Genomic DNA, 20,583 nt, shown 5'->3' with positions numbered 1-20,583 from the left:
ACAGCCCTTTCTAATGGGGTGAACTAAAAATGAAACGTATCTATGCTCTCTTTAAAGCCAGACTCCATTGACAAAAACATCAAAACACCAAAGTCACAAAATAAGACAAACATACTAACTGATCAATGCAGTGGCAAACTGATAGCTCCAGTGTGGATTCTTCTTTCACAACTAGGAGTGAGTATTTGATATACAAGTGGTCCATTGGGGATTGAAGTATTCCTTTAACATAGTTAGTTTAAATGCCTACTTTATAGTGTGATTTAACATTTAATTAGGGGCATACACATTTAACACTGAAGTCATCTAATGAGTAAACTTTTTCTTTCTATCCGATGCTTCGGCATTCTCTCCTTCCCTTTCTAAGGACAGTGGGTAATCAGGTGAGATAGGTGTCCCTTCACATTGCATTTGTAAAATATTCTTTCCAAGTCTGACTGTTTCCCATCCTGCTCATTGTTTTATTGTCTGATTATCGTCTTTTCTCATCCCATCACATCTGCTTGACTTTCACCCAAACCATGGCAGATTTGTTCTCATTGTAGGCATCCCTCATTATTCACATTCATAAAAAGATTCTCATTTTACCACACTTTGAAGAGTTGCAGTGTTATTTACCAGAGGCGATGTATTTTTTTTCTAAGCAGTGCCCATGCCTTTGGGCAAAACTGTGAGGCATTGAAAGAATGCCCAGGGCCCCATTGTGCAGCCAAATTCGTTCAACAGTGAAGCGAGTGAATACCCTCTAAACTCTGTTGACACTTGATGCCAAAAAAAGTAATTGCATTATTCCTCAGTGCAACATAGTTCCTAAAATTCAGTAAACAACCTAATTAGGCTCCACTCTGTCTCACAAGAGGCCTTTATCCTATTTGTGTATCTTCTGAAAACAACCCAAAACATGATTTCTCTTTTATTGTATTTATTTTCTTCATGTGTTTTTCCTGACTGGATCACAGGGGAGGTATTACTCATGCCCCAGTAATGTGAAAAACACTGTCTTCTCTTTTTTTTAAAGGCAGTTGGTTCTGTGGTTTGGACAGTTAGTTCAAACTGCAGTGGTTATGCAAGATGATTATGTGATCACAAGGATGGAGTCATCTTATTTAATGGTCTTTCATTTGGTATGATCATTAGGGAATACATCCTTCAAACGATTACACTGTCATTGTTTGTGACATGTGATACTGTATACACCTTCCCTCGTGTTTCCTGAGACAAACTTCCTAATCTTGTTTTTCCTTTCTTCTTTGTCAGACGTCTCAGCCAAGCCCTGGCGGTCAGTCTACATGCAGCAGTGACCAGTCCCCCGTCAGCACCTATCCCAGCAGTGGAGTCCAGCTTGCTGTGAGCGCCGGACGCTCGCCAGGGGAGGGGCTGGAGGAGGACGAGGAGAAAGAGGAAAATGATGAGGAGGTGGAGGAGGAGTGTGAGGGTGAGCCAGCCCCCATCATGGACTCCACAGTCTCCACGGCGACCGCGGCCATGCTGACCCTGCAGGCGAGGCGAAGTGTCGGCCGCCCCCTGCGCTGGATGGAGCACATCAAGATGGAGAGGCTGAAGCAGGTGAATGGAGCGCTGCCCAGGCTGGGGCCCCTGTCCCCTACACCGCCCCCTAAAGGTTCCACACTACCCAACATCCTGGGGAAGGGTAAGTTAAACTTTTTTTTCTTTTGTTTCAAGGTCCCTGAATTTTAGGCCCAAGTGAAACCTTTTTCTAAATGCTCTTAAAGGGATACTTCACCCTCCAAATGACCATTTGTAAATCAGTTACTCACCCTGTGTTACTTCGAATTTGTAAAGAAAAATTTGTTTATCTCACATGCTTTTGGTAAATGAGGAATCCAAAAACGGAGAAAGTCATAATGAATTGAATTCATTGGGGTCCACATTTAAAAGCAAAACTACATCAAAACATCTGTTTACAAACTTACTACTACAAGTCTAATTTATCCAGTCATGCTCAGTATTTTCCAAACACACAGCCTTTTCCGAAGGGGAACTAAACTGGAAGTGAAATTTATCTATGCTCTCTTTTAAGCCAGACTCCATTGACAAAAACTGTAATTCAAGCTTGCTGAACACAGAAGCTGCTGGTCTGCCACTGCCTCACTTTGGTTTGCGTTATTGTGTGGCTGTAGTGAATTAGAATTAACCCTTCAAAACACCAAAGTCACACAATTACACAAACAAACTAATTGAAAGAGGCAGAGGTAGACCAGCAACTCCCGTGTTCAGCGAGGTAAAATTACTGTTTTTGTCAATAGAGTCTGGCTTTGAAGAGAGCATAGATAAGTTTCACTTTCAATTAAGTTCCCCATTTGAAATCACTGTCTGTTTGGGAAGTACTGAGCATAAGACTAGATAAGGAGACATAAATTATACTGCACGAGTTGTGTAAGATTTTATAAACGGATGCTTTCCTCAATTTTTGCATTCTTGGTTCATCAGAGGCTTCACAAATATTACACATCATGGGTTGAGTAATTGATATACAAATGGTCATTTGGGGGTGAAGTACTCCTTAATCGACAACCCTCACAAATTTCTGACAGCATGTAGTATCCTCACTTTAACACGATTGAGCTCATGTAGGAATTTCTACAGTTGAAAAGCACCTGTACACTGAATTTACACATCAAATGTGTGCACAAATCCCGCTCTGAGAAATAAATTATCCTGAATTCCATCTTGCCCATTTTGGCTGAAGCATTCAAGCAAAACAAATGCTTAAAATTTACTGTTCCGCTGTAAAATGGTATCAGAACCATATCAAGCCGTATATCATATCAGAGAAAATAGCATGTAACAGTGTTTCATGGCCAAGTGCTGCCTGTTGTCTGTGGAAACATCTGTTTGAGGGATCTCTCTGCACTCACACTTAACTTGTTTGGCCTTTTCTCTCTCTAATCTCATAATCATCATTTCAGTGTCCAAACTTTATTCATTCCTCCCTCTCTGTCTGTGTTTCTCCCCAGGATCCTGTCTGGGCAGGCAGTGGGGGGTGTCTGCTCCTCAGCCACCTGCTCATGCTGAGCTGGGTAGCACAGAGCTAACTGTGCTCAACTTGCTCCGAGACCGGCGTGACAGCAGTGGTAGCGCCACCAGCTCAGCTTACCTTAGCAGCAGCCGTCGCTCCTCAGGCATCTCCCCCTGCTTCTCCAGTCGACGCTCCAGCCAGGCTTCCCAGAGTGAGGGTACGACGGCAGCCACCCATCACCGCCGCCTCCACAACCTTAGCTCCACCGACTCTTATGACCCCATCTCCACTGATGCCTCCCGCCGGTCCAGCGAGGCAAGCCAGTATGGAGGTGGGACAGGAGGAGGGGGTGGAGGCATACTCTCAGGTGGGGGCTGTGGAGGTGTAGGAGGAGTAGGTGTAGGAGGAGGAGGGTCAAGGGGAATGCTCACTTTAACCCCAGCACAGCACTACCACCTGAAAGCCAAGTATGCAGCAGCAACTGGCGGCCCGCCTCCCACGCCCCTTCCCAACATGGAGCGCATGAGCTTGAAGACTCGCATGGCCATGATGGATGAGGGTGGTAGCAACCACTCTTTGCCACCTCTTGTCAGGCCACATTGCTGCAATGATGGCACTAACGGGTACACCAATGGGTATATGGGACATGCAGGTTACAGGAGGAGGGTCCTCTATCCTGGCGAGGGGCCGCTGAATGGGAACCGGAGGGCCAGTGACCCAGTGCGGACACAGACTCGTGACATTTGCAGTCTGCCCCCAGTGCAACGCTTCAACAGCCTTAACAACCTCCACCCTCTTCCACCTCTGTCTCATCATTCTACACCTGAAACTCGCAGCTTTAGCCTACAGAACTACACACGCTCAGAGGGCAACCTGCAGAGAGGCCTGCAGCACTCACCGTACACATCAAGCATCGCAGAACACGCAGCCTTAGAAGCCCTGGCGATGGAGGACGATGGGGAGGCAGGCCTGTTGCTTGGGGATGAGGATATGCTACCAGATGACCTGGTGCAGTATCTCCACTCCCAGGTTCAGGGGGATGGTGGCTCCTACATGCACAATGAGGACCAAATAGCTTCTAGCCAAAGGGACACCTCCCACCCATCTATGGAGGAGATAGAACAGATCCAGACTGCAGGGTTAAATATGGCCTTCCCTGGGTCCCACAGTCTCCAGCAGATAGTAGAGCCAACGAGCCCAAGTAAGCTTCCCATCCAGTGGAATGAAGTGACGTCTGGGAGTGCTGACAGGTCCCCTCAGAGGGAGCAAAATCACCAGACACAATGTGGAAGGTGGTCGGCCGTAGAACACGGACCTGTGTCTGCGCCTTTTGGCAGGTTTGGAAACATGATGGTTCAGCAGCAAGTGCCCCTTGATTTCCAGAACAGTTGTGCCCAGGCGAATCAATCTCAAAGTGCTTGCTGTGTCAACCCTGTGGTGAAGCTGGAGACGTCGCCTAACTCCTGCATGGAGATGAGAGGTCAGAACTCTACAAACACCTTTGGAAGGCCGAATTTTTCACAGATCATCGACAGGCCTCTTCAGCAGGGCTTCAAACAGCAGGCCCCCAATGGACCTCAGAAACAGAGCAACTTCCAGCAGAACCACAGCAGTAGCACCTCTTGTCAGATCGGGAACAACTTAATCCTGAGCAGGGCCTCTATGGACAGCCTCCCCAGCCTCTCCCAGGGAACTGCTCTTCATCACAATCGGCAGGTCCATGTCCCTCGCCCTCCGAACGGCTGCAGGAACTTGGCCAGGACTCAGCAGTACCTCAATCCAGAGAACTCCGGTGAAATCCTGGCAAGTCTCAACCAGCAGCAACAACTGCAGAGAAGTGGGGACCACTGTTCGCTTGCGCATCAGGTATCTGGGCTGAAACTAGAGGGCCCAGAGCATGGATACATAGAGCAGGGCTTTGGTGACTGCCTTGCTTACGAATCAGTGGATCGCAAGGCCTCCTCGTTTCCTGTACTGGAGGACCAGTGTCTGCTGGACTCCATGGTTGAGTCTGTGGGACAAGGTGTCGGCAGCAGTGGCGGGAACTCGGCTGCCCTTCTCTCCCCTGGTGCAGACCAGGTGACCAGCACAGTAGATGCCAGTGTGCCCGGTGTATTAGACGAGGGGGTAAGTCTGGACTTTGGAGCCATGCTGGAGGATGGCTATGACCAAGGTAGCCTAGTCTCAGGGGTCCTGAGTCCCTCCATCTTCCAGGGTCTGTCCAGGACCTCATCACGCCTGACCACCCCTCGAGCATCTGCCACCTTCCACAGCGTGGCCCCCGGCCTAAACAACATGGCAATTGGAGACATGAGCTCTCTCCTCACCACACTGGCTGAGGAGAGCAAGTTCCTGGCTATCATGCAGTAGCTGCTCCCTCTCTCTGCTTCTCCTCCCTTAGGAAAAATGGAAAAAAGGAAGAGAAATACTCTGGTGTATGTGAAGATTAAGACCAAAGTGGCAATTATGAGAACTTTATTATGTACTTAAAGTGTTCTGGAACAGGCAGTTGCCATTTATTTTGTAAAAAAAAAATGTCATCCCACACAGAAATGGGATGTGTCAAAATTGTGTATAGATAAATAGTTATATTCCTTTTCTGGAATGTAGGCTATTTTTGGAAGCTCTTCTCTTTGTATTTCTATGTGATGGTGAGCAAAAAGTTCACTTCTTTAAAACAGTATTCTGTGTATTGTCACTGTTTTTGCTGTACACACTGTCTGGAAAAAAATGCATGTACTCAAGGTTAAACATGAACACTGTCTATATAAGTACATAGACTAGCTCATGTGCCAAGTATCTACCGTTCTGATCCCACAGGTACAAAGCCGCTAAATCTTGTCACAGCAGGTCAGACATGGGTCATTCAACTGAACAGGCCCCCAATGATAACTTTATATATCATAGGATTTGATAAGTGGTGTATTTACATTTGTTGTCATTTTGTTTGTATGTTACTTTTGTGAATCTGTAAATGTTTCAGTGCTTCTACCAAGTTTTACCAAGTGGTGTTTGTAACTGCGGTATGGTATCGAACACATCCACGGCACCGTAGATAGTCGTCTCCTTGATATCTAAATGGCTTGATTTAGTTAGTCTGGTAAGGTACTCACACATGTATATAACAGTGTTTTTATATTCTGTTTGTGATCTGGTTATTGACGTTGGATTGCACGGTTGTTCGGAGTTAAATGGACATTTTCTCCTTGATGATCAAAGGTCCCATTTGGTGCTTTATGTATGCTTACATAAATAGATATTCATGTTTTTGAATCTGTCTTAATGACCTGCAGTGGTCCACAGCACATGAATATCCCTCTCATGATGCTAAATGCTGTAAAGTGACGTGTTTTGTTTTATAGGAAATCACCTGTATTGTTTTCTCCAAAGCTCTTAAATTCAGAATGTGTACTGCCGTCAAGTATTGCAGTGACTTTGTCAACAGTGTTAGTATTGCCTTGCAGTCTTACGTGACTGAACACAGAATATTGAGTAGTTTACCTTTTATTCAGCGTCAAAGCAATGAGGTACAAATGGTTTTGTTGTTCTTTGGTACTTTTTTCATTTTTGTAGCTGTGCATTGATGGTGTTTTTTTTGTTTTGTTTTCAAAGAAGTAGAACTCATTTCCTTTGAAAGAAGGAAATTACATTGAGGTATGTGCCTTATACGTATCTGCCTGTCGGTAAAGAGAGAGATCACTGCCAATCTTCCATTGTGAATTCTGAAAAAAATTAAAAATAAACATGTAAAGTGTCTTGTGAGACCCGAACAAAAGAGAACATGACAGAACATTTATATAAGAAAAGTCTGACTATCAGAAAAGTTAAGATTTGCGAAATGCATTCTACTTTTCTTTGATTGTTTTTGTTTTTTAAGTTTTCACATTTATTGTGCTATTTTATATATAATGTGTAAATACAATACTCTTTCTGTAGGTTTAGCAGAGGAAATGGGGGGGAGTATCCTGGGGCCAATAAAGAATTGACTTTGAAAGCAGGGATTCCCAGGCCCTGGGTAGAGGCCAGACAGATCTGGCTCAGAGCGGAGCTTCATGTGCCCAGCACTGCCCCTCCGCCAAGAAGAGCCACTTTGCTCTTTTATAACTGACTACAAATGTTTGTATGGTTTTAATAAAAACGAGAAATGAAATTAAAAAGAAATTATATTTTAAGTCTCTTTTCTTCTTCATATGCTGAAACATATTTGAGGTTTTTTTTTTATCTTACAGTAGAGAGTAAATACATAACTACTTCTTTAATTGTGTTCACTTCTTGTATGAACTATATATCAAAACCTCATCAAACCACATTTAAAGAAACCATGTTATGCAACTTGATAAAAACATAGTAAATAAGTATGTAGCTTAAATGTTACCTTAGATTTTAGTTTGGGAATATGCTCCTGTCATTAAAAATAAAAGTTCCAACACCAGTCACTTCACTCACAGAGGATATCTAGAGCTTCTGATGCCCTCTTCAGATCGTCTCAAGTAATTACAACTGCTACATCGCAAGGTTCGAGCTATGCAGTGTGTCCTCATGAATTTGATGACATGATTATAAATTGTTTGGATACATATTAACATTAAAAGCCCTCCTCTCTGTGTGTTGAGATTAAAGCCAGTAGGAGATAGTATCCCTGCTCATTAACACTGACATCTTCACCAGTGGTTTCTCCACTATAGCCTACATGTATTTAGACCCTTTAAGGCTGACAGCCCATCAGCTTCTATCAGAAGTCCTTTTAGTGCGCTTCATGTGAGCAGAGAGCTCTTACATCATCCCCTAACTTTCCAGACGGGAGAAAAATGGGGATCTTTTCTAAGCGAGTCTCCCATTATGCTTTTTAGCAGCTCAACAGAAGTGCAATCATGTGATGGAAATGAAGGGCACCGTTAAGACTTTCCGCTGCGGAGATGGGAGCGTGAGAGCTGCAAATTGTACCAACTGGATACAAGGCAGACTGTTTTTACTTTCAGTGCTCTGAGGCTGCAGCAATATCCCCTTCCACTCTCTTGCCATCTTCAGACTGCACTTAGCGTGGCAGAAGGATCAAAAAAAGGCCCTTTTTGGACAGCGAACATCCAGCTGTGAAATCTGTACACGTGTTCCACGTCTGTTTCTCTTCCTATCCAACACTTTGAGCATATTTATACCAAGCGAGCTATTGATAAACAGGACGTACAGGCCATCATGCCAACATGCTGGGATAAAATGAAGAAAGGGGGTTTGGTATACAATAGGAAACATTTTATTACTAAAAAGTTGTCTTGAACTGAAGGTGCTCTTTCAGCAGCGTTTCCACAACTATTCTTTATTGAAATCACAAGATTGTTTTTTTACCACTTAATGGAAAAAAACAGATTAACCACACATGAAATGACAGTAACTATGGACTATATACAACAATGGGAGAGGAGGGTCACAGGTGTGGCTTCAATAGGCCCGCATTGTTGGGTGTTTTAACACACGAGGCTCATATGGGAGGCACTTGAATGTGAGAGCCTTGAGAGCCAGGACCGAGCCAGAGTGCTGGAGGGGGAGGAAGGTAAAAAACATGGAAATGTCCAGCAACAGAAAACAATGACTACCTGCTTTGAGGGAAACAAAAATCTTGTTCAAGGAGTACATAATATGCATCTATTCCTTCAGCTCAGTCCTCAAGGCCTGAAGACTTGGTTAGGGGTGGAGGGGGAGGGTTGCCGTCACATGTGGGACACTGATGCACATACAGAGCATTTACACAGGCCTGCACCACAAAAATCTAGAGCACAAAGGGTGCACATTCAAAAGCATGCATCGCCCCACAATGAGAATTGTGGTGTTAAAAAAAAAATCAATGTTTTTAGTCATCTGCAACTACACAAAACTCAACCATCTGCTGTTTGAGATTGTTAATGCAATAGACATACAGTATTTACAGGAATTATACTTTTCTTTTAAACATCTGTCACTCCAATGCCAGTTAAATTAAAAAAAAAAGTCTGTAACTGCATTGCTGGGTATGAGGGGAAGTTTATGCGAAATCAACGTCTTCAATAATGGCTACCATTTCAATGATCTATTTACATTAGAACATAATTATGTATCCATAAACAAAAGTCGAGGAAGAACAAAAATTGATGACATTCTGAATAGAAGTCTGTGGGTTGGCTGCGTCACTGCAGAGTTCCTGTCAGAGCTGGTTTAGTGGTTGGTTCTGTGTCTGCTCTGGGAGTGTGTGGCGTTCAGGGTGTCAGATCTTCTCCTGGATAAAGGGATGCTGCAGAGCCTGGTTGATGCTGATGCGTTTGGCTGGGTCCAGCATCAGGGTGCCATCCAGCAGGTCCTTCAGCTGCATCACTTTCTTCCTCTGGTCCTCAGGCAGTCGCTGGCCTCCGATCATGTCTGCCAGCAGGTCTTTGGTGGGGTTGATGGTGCTCATCACCGTCACCTTCTCCTGATGGGTGGAGAAATGGACAGGAGACCAAATCAATGAATACAACTACTGAACATTATGTATGAAATAGTGATTGTAAGACAAAAACACAGTACAGTAACATTCCATACTTGTCAGAAAAATCATTTTTTATCAGGTGAGTATGTGCTGTAGGAGAAAAAAGACACACTTTACCCTTTCAGTCACTTTGTCTACTTCAATGTACAGGAAGTTCAAATTCTGATCGAAGTGCTGGTCTTTGAACAAGCCTTTACGGATCATCTGAGGAAAGAACACCGTGAAATTGCATCAGCCATAACTTCTTGAACACTGCATGGAACAGCAACACGACTCCCATCATTTCGGAAAGGGAAACAATAACTGAACTGAAATTTTATGATGCAATTTTACCTTGTTGGGCATCTTGCCCTTGAGGTCCATAGCTAGTTTGATCATGTGATTGTTGGAAGATCCAGGAAACAGGATTTTGCCAGTGTAAAGCTCATATAAAGTGCAGCCAACAGACCACATGTCAATCCCATAGTCGTAAGGCTTTCCTATGACTGAGATGGAAAGAAATTGTGAGCAAGGTCCAGTCTGAAATGCAGCTGATTAATGAAGAGGTTACTGATTAATATGAATACTGCAACTCACTGATTTCTGGAGCTCTGTAGAATCTGCTGACCAGGTAAGGTGTGATGTCATTGTCAGCAACATGGGACGCAGAACCAAAGTCGCAGAGCTTCAAAATGGTCTTTGACTCATTCACCTGTACAGGACAAAACATTAGTACACACAAGATTACGTCATCTTTATCATTCTCTTAACTGAATTGACTGAATTTTACAGGGATAATTTGGATTTTTTAAAGTGAAGATTTTGGTCGGTTTGGAGAAGCAGGCAGGAGTACCAACACAGAACCTAAGCAAAGTACTGCTTTGGACGGGGGCAGCAGCAAAACCTATTTTAGCCGACTAAAAAAGTCCCATTTAAATAATCTAAATCAGTTTATGTGTACGCTATATTTAGAACATTTTCACCGCTTTAATTTGCTGTCCGACAGCTATTTACAATAGGAACTGAAGCTGGAATGCTCATCATAGCCACACTCTACTTAGAAAAACATTCATTCAACACTGCTGAGCACAGGAGCTGCTGGTCTACCACCAACTAAATAAATTAGTTTGTGTTATGGTGTGAGACCACCAGCTCCTGTGTTCAGCAAGCTAAAATACTTGTTTTTGTCAGTGGAGTCTGGTGTCTTTGATGAGAGCACAGATGTGGAACTGAAGCCATTAACGGAAGCAGGGGCTGTCTGTGGCAAAGCGCTTAAAATATTCTCAATATAGCAAACACTTTAACTGATATGGATTTGTTTAGGTGGCTAAAACTCATTTTGCTGCCTCCTTCAACAGCAATGCAATGTTTAGCTTCTGTGTCAGGTCTGCTGTCTGCTTCTCCAAACTAGGGGCTGTACTGACCATCATCTACCGCTGGTAATACACTGACTATGGATAAGTACCTCATACAACCTGACTTCAAAAGATCCAAACTTTCCCTTTAAGACTGGGTATTTAAACCATACCAGGATATTGTCAGGCTTGATGTCAGCATGGAGGATGTTGCATCGTTTGAGCAGCTTGAGTGCCAAGAAGAGCTGCTGACTGTAGGAGCGCACAGCCTTGATGTGTAGCCCAACGTCTTTACCGTATTTCTTCAACACCTCTCGCAGATTCATACTACGGATGAGAATACAAATTAATTAGGATGTGAGGCCATTATATAAATGTTAAGAATGACAGTAGATGCACATATCTCAAATGATGAGAAGAATAGAGTTATGTTTCCTTTTTCAGTACCTGAGAGGCTCAAACACCAGACAAAGATGCTGTTTGTGGTAGAAGTGCCTGAAGAGGCGAAGGCAGTGGAACTTGTCATCAGGATCAGCGTCATTCAGCTTCTTGAGGAATTCTAACTCTTTCAACCCGGTCTTCTGCCTGTTGAGCAGAAAATCATAAACTTTGTTTTATCAATGCAAATTCAATCAAACATAGTTGCTGTTGAGACTATTGCATTCCTATACTTTATACATGTGAAAAAGGTGTAACTCACATGAGCTCATTGTTTCGGATGATCTTGACTGCCACCTCCTGGCCGGCCCTTGCAGTGTCCCTGGCTCTGATCACGTTGCTGAATACACCCTGGCCAGTGTAGCCATAAACATCATAGCGCTTGTCAAGTGTCTCTCCGATGTTCACCCCTAAATAACGACACAATCCACAACCTTGTTAACAGCAGGAAGTCTGTTACTTCACTTAAAAACAAACAGGGGTAGATGTGTGTGATTAATGACACTTAGCAGGAATTGATGAGTGTTTCCTCTGATACAGACACAGTCCATGTCACAGGCTTGACCTGTCTGAGAACATAAAAGGATTAGAGAGGCAGCTCTTACGGTAGTAACCCTCAGCATCGGTCCAGTTATCCCTGAGGTTGGGGTTCTCCTTGAAGTCTTTCCCTACACCTGCTGCTCTCATCCTGGCACTCTGCAGAAACCACACAAAAATGAGGTCAAAACAGTTGCTGAGACTCAAGTGTTTCCTATTACAATCTTATTCTCTGCAGAGACTTCAGATAAAGCCAGTGAAAATTATGTACAATGCAGAGGGGAATGCTCAGATGTGCTGCAAAATTTGACATTTAATTTCCCTAAAAGAAAATACTCACATCAAAGTCGGCAGCAAACATGTCATCTGACTCTGTAAACATGTCGGGGGCTGAAGGCTTCTTTGGGTTGGCTCCTGAAATGAACAAAAACAACAAAAAAAATACAGGATGAGTTTCTAGTCATCCACCATGTTGTAAAACAGAATATCTGGAACATGTGTTTGGTTCACATACTCTGCAGAGATCAAAACATGCTGCAGGTGGCAGAGACACCCAGGCTTTGGATTACAAGCCAGCAACTGAATGAACACATGACAGAAAGAAACAAAATTAAAATCCCTGCATCACACAGCTCTGCACTTCTCACACATATCAAGCCACCGAATGCCATTTTAGTTTTGTATAGACCGGAATTCTTTGGTCAGTCTACGTCATCATATTGTGAAATAGGCCAAGAAAAACTGCAGGGAAGCGCAAATATTAATGCACTTCTATAGTTCAGTGACTTTAAAGGCAGGCCAAAAAATGCAACTAATCAGCTTTTACCACCAAAACTTTGACTTCCTCTGTATCTGCTAAACTGACCATGATTGAAACGGGAGACTGCATTAAAAAAAAACTGCCATTTTGCTTCCAATGAAAACTAAAGATAGAAAACAGGAGAGACTGCTTAGAGTGATACCTATCCCAGATAGAGCTTTTGGCTGTTAAGGTTCTGATGTAAGTGTTTACATAAGACTGCTCTTCAGTTATGACAGGGAGCAGATGCAGTGACCCACATCTCTACATTTCAAAGGTTTAACTGACGGGTGACGCTGTGGGAAGGATATTAGGATATTCTATAGTTACCTATGGTCAAGCTAACCCCATTCTGCCACAGATAGTGGCATAGTTCCTCTTTCAATTTTAACCCCCCCCATTCAAGCAATACATGAGTGATATCTTCTTGGTAACGTGTAGGGATGCCCCAGTGTGATCTCAAAGAATGGTATCAGTGTTGATGAAAGCATTTTTCAAGTGATGGGGTTCGGCTATATTGAGTTTATAGAGCCCAATCCAATCCTTTGTTTTAAATCAGCCATCACACATCATGCATTGCAACAAGGAGTACAGCAAATGTCAACTCTCCACCTCTACGCTGTCTGTCTCTCCTCCACTCTGCTGAGCTCCTGTGTATGTGAAAGAGAATGGGCTGAGCCCCACCAGCTGCAGAAATATCACATGCCATGAACAACAGCAAAACGCTCTACGAGTCTGTTTATATTATTTACCGAAGTTATGAGCATTCGTTTCATGTCAGCTCAGTGTGAGAGCCTCTTGCATTCTGTTGTCATCTATGGCGACAGACAGTGGTGCAGAGATTACGACACTCACCACACCATTGCAAGTGCAACAAAAGCCCCAAGGGCAAAAAACCTATAGGAGTAATAGGTCTATTTTAATGTAGCCTAATCCACACCTAAGATGTAGCCTACAGATGACAAAAATAAACACTCAGTGGAGAACACTCTCTTAAAGGGAAAGATAAATTGAGAGACAAGGGCAAAAAATAAAGAGAGGGTTTGTTATTTTATACATTATTTTTGTAAAAATAAATACTAAGAAATTAGAAATCATTAAACAGCTTTGATTTAGGGATTTTTTTTCTTAATGCAGAACTATTCACTTGTGAAGCATAGTCTATCAATGTGCGCTGTGCAGATGCATTATCTAGGAAAATAGTTTTGGATCAGGACTCGGTATCGGCAGATACTCATCATTAAATGACTCGGACTGGAATCGGGGGCAAAAAACGTGATTGAACATACCAAGTCACTAGTGTGATTATACTTCTGATCAGCCAGATGTGAAGGAAAAGCACTGATTGTTTACGGTAAAAGGAACTAAATGTGCCATATGAAGAAGCAATACTTCTGAAAAGTGTTTAGGACTGTGATGACCTGAGTGCCTGCCAACTGACATGTAAATCTGAACATTTCCTGTGCATATGTTGCACTTTCCATTTTTTTTTTTTTTTTTACATCAGGCCACAATATTATGATTCAAAAAATATTTTTAGATGACTGAATTGCATCTTGACACTTGCATTTAACTATCACGCGCACACACGTCTGACCGGTTGGTTCATTCAGTTGGCCTTGTATGCCAACAGATGTGCTAATTTTAACCAGGACATTACCGTCTTTCTCCTGGGCGATGAGGTTGTGCTTGGCTTTGATGCTGGCCTCAAAGGTGTTGAGGTTCTCGCGTTCATACTCCTTGACATCTGCAGCGACTCGCTCCAAGATGTCATCAGGTGAGGGTGAACGGCTGCGTGTGCTGCTCTGAGGGCTGCTCGGCTCTGACACCATGTTGGTGTCTTCATTCACAACCTTGTATTTCTGTACAATGGCAGAAATCGAGAGACCATAAGAATACATTTCAAACACAGTAAGTCATGGACATTTGTGTAATTTGGTACACAGACCACTGTATAACGAGCATAATGTATAGCTTCTTCACCAACTAAGACTGATGTGGTGACTAATAAAACAGCAGGTTTAAATCAGCACAGCTGTAAACAGACCTGGACAATGGCTAAACGCTGCTGGCGGCGCTGTTCAATGAGAGCCTCTTCATCTACCTCCTCTCCATCAAAGTCGTCGAACCTACAAACACAGGTTATAGGAATATGGCTACACATAACTGTCAATGAAGAAGACAGCCTTATCAAAAAGAGTCTAAGAGAGCCTGACAATAAAAGCAATAAAACACGTCTATTAGCGAAGCGTTTCAGAGATGGAGACAAAATGTTACTAATAGTTTAGCCTTCTGCTACCCAGAACTTAAGGCTCACGGTTGTGGCTTCAAGTTCACAATTATGTAGCTAACTTTAGCTACAGCCTTCAATCACAGTGTGTCCTCTGCCTCACTCACTGCTTCTACAGACCACCTCAACGGGAGGAGAGCGGGCAGCAACTGTGGAGAATAACCCCCAATCAGTGGCTGCAGCAACCCAAATCAAGACAACTTAAACCCCAACTCCAGGACTGGACAGTCTCAATTACTGCAAGCCGGAGCAGCAAACTTTCTGGTGCTGCTGTTACACAGGTTAGACCCGGCACTGCTGCTGGCCACCTTCCCAGTATGACATGCAGCTCTGGGGGGGTTTGCGCTGGCCGAACTTGAGCCGCTACAGCAGGTGACTAAAGGTCCATCTCTTCAGTGGCTACTTGCTCTCCCCCTGGTGAAGCAGTCCACAGTGGTGGAGAGCAAGGCAAAGGGACTATGAGGTGGCTAGCAAGATAATTCTTGTGTCTTTTGTGGTCTGATAAACAGAGAATGAAATAAGATAAAATAAACCAACATACAATACTGTGTTACTGTAGAAGTTCTCGTACAAGTTACTGTATAAAGCATGTGCACATGCCTGTAGTTGTCTAGTAGGAGGGGTTTAGGACAGAGAGGGGAGAGCTGCAGAGAGGATGCATTTTCATTCATTTCTCTTCCTGCATAACATAGACTGACTTTGGCAATGCAGAATCAGAGATGAAATTAGTTCACAAAATGCCTGTCTATATCTACTTTTCGTTTTGTTTACTGTCTTTGAACTAAAATTCAAACAGTAGGCCATGTTGCCTTTGATATAATTTGTAAAGCAATCTTCAAACAACAGCCTCTATATGTTTGCTAGCTGTCCGTGGTTAGCCTCTTATGTGACTTGCAGGCAAACAGAGGGGGTAATATCTTCTTTTACTCACACTTCTTCCTCTGAGGATTCCTGGTCGACTTTCATGCCCTCTGAAAGGCTGCCCTTGAACTTGTCCTCATCTCTGCTGCGTCGTCTTCTCCTCTCCCGATCACGGGACATTGAGCGACGGTACTGTCTGAGCCTTCCATACCTGTCTCTCTCCCCAGACCTGCAAAGCACAGGTGTAAAGGAGGTATAGTTTATCACCTCCTAAATGAGTCACGCTGAAAAAGGTCTGGCCAGAATACTGCTGCAAGACACACAGTCCCAGATTCCAGTTGCACGAGAAAAAACAAGTCGGGAATAAGGTCCAAACTTGAATGAAAGTTGAGTAGGTGCCCTCACCTGTGTGCCAGTGGAGACCTGCTCCGTCTGCGGGGGGAAGAGCGGGAGCGTCGTCGTGGTGATGGAGACCTCCGTCTCAGAGGTGAGCGACTTGGCCTGCGGCGAGCAGCTGATCTGGGACTGTTCTCCCGTGATCTATCTCTGCCTGGCGCTGCCTCCGGCCGTGGGCGTTTCCTGTCAAAACATCAGAGGAGTGGACAAACAAGCTGAACTGGGCGTTCTACAATTTAGATACTCAAACAAACCTGTAACTATTAAGAAGAACCATGAAGGACTATCAGAAAAGGCTTTCAAATACTGTATATCTGTTTTTGATTTTCAGATAGTAAAAGTCGGTCATTATTAACTGATGACTTCTGCCATTCCACAAAGCCACTGTCAGTCGTGTATAGATATATCTATTTATCCATCAACAATGAACTGATAAATAATTGATGCCCGTACATATTATAGAATCAGTCAAGCTATTATTCACTTGTGTAGCATTTCACTCAAACAAAGTTAACTTAAATTATTAAGAGAAGTTATGAAAATCAAACTGCTCAGTTCACCAACCTCAGCGGTGAGTCCTGCCTGTCAGCATCCCTCCTCCTGGCATCTGGTGAGCGGCTGCGGGCTCTCCTGGGAGGAGACCTTGTTCTGGATGGAGAGTGGCTCTGTTTCGATGTCCTGTCTGAGGCACTAGCCGAGGGGTGGTGGGTATCTCTGTGGCGAGGGGAAGCACTGCGTTTCCTCATGGGGCTGTGAGGCCCTCGTCTATGAGGGGAGCGGTTCTCTTTCCCCGATGAAGCGTCCTTGGACGGGGACTTGGTCGGCCGCTTGTCCCGGTCAGCATCTGAGCGAGTTGGTCGTTCTCGTCCAGGTGATCTGGACCGCCGGCTCGCTCTCTCCTGGTTTGGTCTGTCTTCCCGCTGTGGAGAGGGCCTTTTGTCAGGCCGGCTGCTTTTCTGCTCTCCTCTCCAGCCGGTTGGGGAGCTGGACTTCCTGGTTCTCTCCTTGGACCTATCAGTGCTGTCCGAATGCTTTCTGTCTTTCGACCTGCTTCTACCGCGACCTCTGTCTTTAACAGCTGTGTCCTTGGTGGTTTTGGTCACCTTATCCTGCTTAGATTCCTTGGCCTGTCCTAGCCTGTCCGCAGACTTACTCCGGCTACGACGCTTGGAGCTGGACTTACTGCCCTCTGTTGAGTCCCTTCTAGATTTCCCACCTTTTCCCCCTCTGGGAGATATGGGTTTACCTGAGCTGCCCCTTTGACGCTGTTCTCCATTTCTGATCCTAGCATCTCCATCCTCTTCGGATCCAGAGTTATAACCCTGAAGAATCAGGCCCATGCCTGACTGGACCTTGCCCTCCATCAACTGGCTGTCCAGCTCAGCTTTGATCATGGCCCTCTGTTTCTCCAAATCCTCCAACAACGCCCTGTCGTCCAGACTTGGATTTCCAGAGGAGGGAGAAGATTCAACTTTTCTGTGGCTGGAGGAGGCAAAGAGAGCAGCACTGGAGGGAGAGGAGCCCTCTTTGCGTTTGTGTTTCCTATGTTTGTGACGATGCTTGCGTTTGCGGTCCTTATCCTCATCAGAGGCATGCTTGTGTTTTTTGTGCTTACTACGATGCTTGTGTTTTTTCCTCTTGTGTTTACCACTGCTGCTGTGATGCTTGGACCCCTCTTCTGTCTTTTCGCCATTTGTCTCTGCCTCCTCCTACGACAAGACAACATATCAGCTTGACAACCCATTCAGGTGTAAGATCATCTCATTATGCACATTTATAAATATGTTGAGAACACAGCTATAATCTTATATCTTCAATTTTGTATGATTGCATTCTTCTGTGTTGAATTTTGAGTAGTGTTCATCATATGACAAGATAAAATGTGTGTTCATAGCAGCAAGAATATGGGTACTATTTCAATGATGCATTTTATTTTCATATTATTAAATTGCAGACATGGATCACCACTGCCCCTAAAATGAAGACTGCTTAAGTTAAATTTAAGGTAGAAAGTGTGTATCAGAATCATGGCATCATACCACTGAAGATATTTAGGTCTTGCTGTTGTCCACCCCTACCTCTTCCTCCTCCTCTTCCTCAGACATGTCTCCACTGTCCTCGTTTCCACTTCTTTCGTGGCTTTCCAGATCCTGCTTCCTGTTTCAAAGACAAAAATCTTAACTACTCAGCAAACAATATCACACAGTAGTGCTAAAATGACATGAGTTGACAGACAGAATTTATTGTCAAACTGTAGGTACTTTTCAATTAGGTATTGATGGGTACAAGGAATCCCTGGTCTGATTCAAATGCAGATCTTATTTAGGGGATTAAGTTTCAGCCATGACATTACCAATCCTCAATAAAAACAGTTTCTACACCAAAGTTATAACAAATGAACAATCAATTAATTGAGAAAAATAATGGGGCTGTAACAGAACTTGTATTCCTACCAAGCCATCACGGTACAGGGGTCCCAAGAGATGCTTTTCAGTTTTACAGGCTGCTGTGACCTGTTGCCTTTTGGGAAAGTATTTACTCCATGTTTGAAGAGCACAGAAGTGATTGAAATATCCCTTAATTTTATTATGAAAATAGTTTACCGAAGTTGCCGGTGGGGAAATGCTACCTCAGTTCCAAGCAACAGTCTGCTTTGGACTCCTGCACTGCTGTGTGTTTAAAATAATTGAATTTGTGTTTTTTTCTCTCCCTGTGCTGAACTCCCACTGAACCACGGTATGAACTGAATCCTGACTTTTGTGTGCCATTACATCCCAGAAAAATAATCAGTGCATCAACTAATACTGAAAAGAACACCCATTGGTAGCCATAATAAACACTGAGGGCAGGGAGCTTGAACAGAAGCCATCTATTGTTGTCTCTCCTCTAACACTTGTAACCAATAGCAACCAGTGTACCAGTGTGTTTGGGTACCGTGACAAAAAAAAACAACTTTCTGAGCTATGGTAAAAGCGATTTTCGTCCATTACAGTGTTCAACAAAAATATCGCTTTAATAAATATAGACAACAATATTATCAACGGCTTTATTTACATGTAAATTTAATTTAAAAACACCACAGAAACTGCTAACCTTCTCCAGCATTAATTGACAGACGTTGTGTAAGTATGTTACGAAATAGACATATGGCCTACTTATAGTACTTTCAGCACGTTTAGAATAAAGTTAAAGCAGTCACTTAGAAAGCAGCTTTTAGATCTCTACAGACACAAGTTAGCTCAGTGGTTATCATTAACGATAGGTACAACATGGTTACGTAATGTGCTGAATTTAGCTTGTAACTGCAGAAACACTGAACAGCAACGCTCAGAATAATGACAGCAAGTTTAAGTTATATAAATTAACGTAAATGCTCTTAGTTGTGTGGCAACCTTTGACAGGTTGTCACCATGCACACTTGACTTCGCTCTTCCCCTGAGCACGACCGCCAAGATGATCTTCTCTCATTAGCTAGGCTACGCTAACCCATCTTAGCAAACTTAGAGCTAGCAGGCTACATCCCTGAGCAGCTTTTCGCTATGCGAACTTATACTACTAATAATAAATGTAAGCGTTTGGCTGTATGAAGTGTGACGCGTGTGTATTGTGGAGGTAAATACACAAAATGCTGTCAGTGTATATTTCCACATGCTATGCGCTTAGCTCAACTTAATGCTAGGTGAGCTAAAGAACATTAGCTAGTTGGCTAAGAACGTTAGCCAGCCGTTGGTGTGTAATTTAGCTAGCCCCGGCCACAACGTGAAGCTGCTACTCTGCTAACCTCGGCAGCTAAAACTTACAGAACAATTCGCTTCTGGTTTCGGGTGGGGAAGGCACTTACAGCATACTAACACGAACATTTTATCTTAAAATAAATGACTTACACGTGTTCGTTGCCATTATTCATTCTTGTGGACGCGATGTCCATCTCAATGTCGGCCATTTTCCTCAGCTGAGGGTCTTTTCTTTTTCGATTGTTTTGACCAAAAAAAAGTGCTAAGATATCAAAACACTGATGCGCCCTCTGCTGTGCTGGCGGTGCATCGCAGCCCGGAGCTGTGCAAGGAAATGTGTAGTTTGTCCGCCAGGGTGTGTAAAAAGGCTTGTGTACAAAGTTTTGAGGCCAACAGACGTTTTTACAACATCATTGGCGTCAGAACATTACAGGAGGTTTTAATAAAGAAGCTGACAGCCAGTGGTGAAAGAAATATTCTGATCTTATATTTAACCAAAATAGTAATAGGCCTACCATTGTGTAATCAAACTTGCATCAAACTTTTATTTTTAGCATTAAAGTATACTTAAAGTACCAAAAGTAAAAGTAGGCTAATTACTGACTATCCAAATGGACCATTTCAGAAAAATACATATGCAGTGATGTCACCAAATAATAATTATGCCTGCTGATGCATTAATGTGTACATCACTGTGGTGTATTGGGGATATATGCAG

The 20,583-nt window shown here is 43.5% G+C and overlaps 2 protein-coding genes across 2 annotated transcripts in view; one reads left to right on the top strand and one right to left on the bottom strand.

Moving 5' to 3' along the window:
• Positions 1-7,116, top strand: part of gli3 (GLI family zinc finger 3) — a 122,940-nt gene extending 115,824 nt beyond the window's left edge. The window contains exons 14-15 of the mRNA XM_049565152.1: positions 1,258-1,651; positions 2,979-7,116. Coding sequence (XP_049421109.1) covers positions 1,258-1,651; positions 2,979-5,350 — 2,766 coding nt within the window. The 3' untranslated portion in view covers positions 5,351-7,116. The remainder of the gene's footprint in view (positions 1-1,257; positions 1,652-2,978) is intronic.
• A 1,106-nt stretch (positions 7,117-8,222) lies between these two features.
• Positions 8,223-20,105, bottom strand: prpf4bb (pre-mRNA processing factor 4Bb). The gene is made up of 16 exons (XM_049565211.1): positions 20,016-20,105; positions 18,210-18,288; positions 16,696-17,840; positions 16,141-16,314; positions 15,806-15,964; positions 14,632-14,713; positions 14,245-14,446; positions 12,126-12,199; positions 11,854-11,944; positions 11,511-11,658; positions 11,258-11,395; positions 10,984-11,137; positions 10,053-10,167; positions 9,810-9,961; positions 9,594-9,680; positions 8,223-9,419 (listed from the first exon to the last, which is right to left on the bottom strand). The coding sequence occupies exons 1-16, from the start codon at positions 20,072-20,074 to the stop codon at positions 9,216-9,218; spliced, it is 3,063 nt and encodes a 1,020-aa protein (XP_049421168.1). The 5' UTR covers positions 20,075-20,105; the 3' UTR covers positions 8,223-9,215.
• Between the last annotated feature and the right edge of the window lie 478 nt (positions 20,106-20,583).

This window comes from Epinephelus fuscoguttatus, linkage group LG21 (assembly GCF_011397635.1).
Source record: "Epinephelus fuscoguttatus linkage group LG21, E.fuscoguttatus.final_Chr_v1".
Lineage (NCBI taxonomy): Eukaryota > Metazoa > Chordata > Actinopteri > Perciformes > Serranidae > Epinephelus > Epinephelus fuscoguttatus.
The sequence above is the reverse complement of the archived record's forward strand: the minus strand, read 5'-3'. Positions and strand labels throughout refer to the sequence as shown.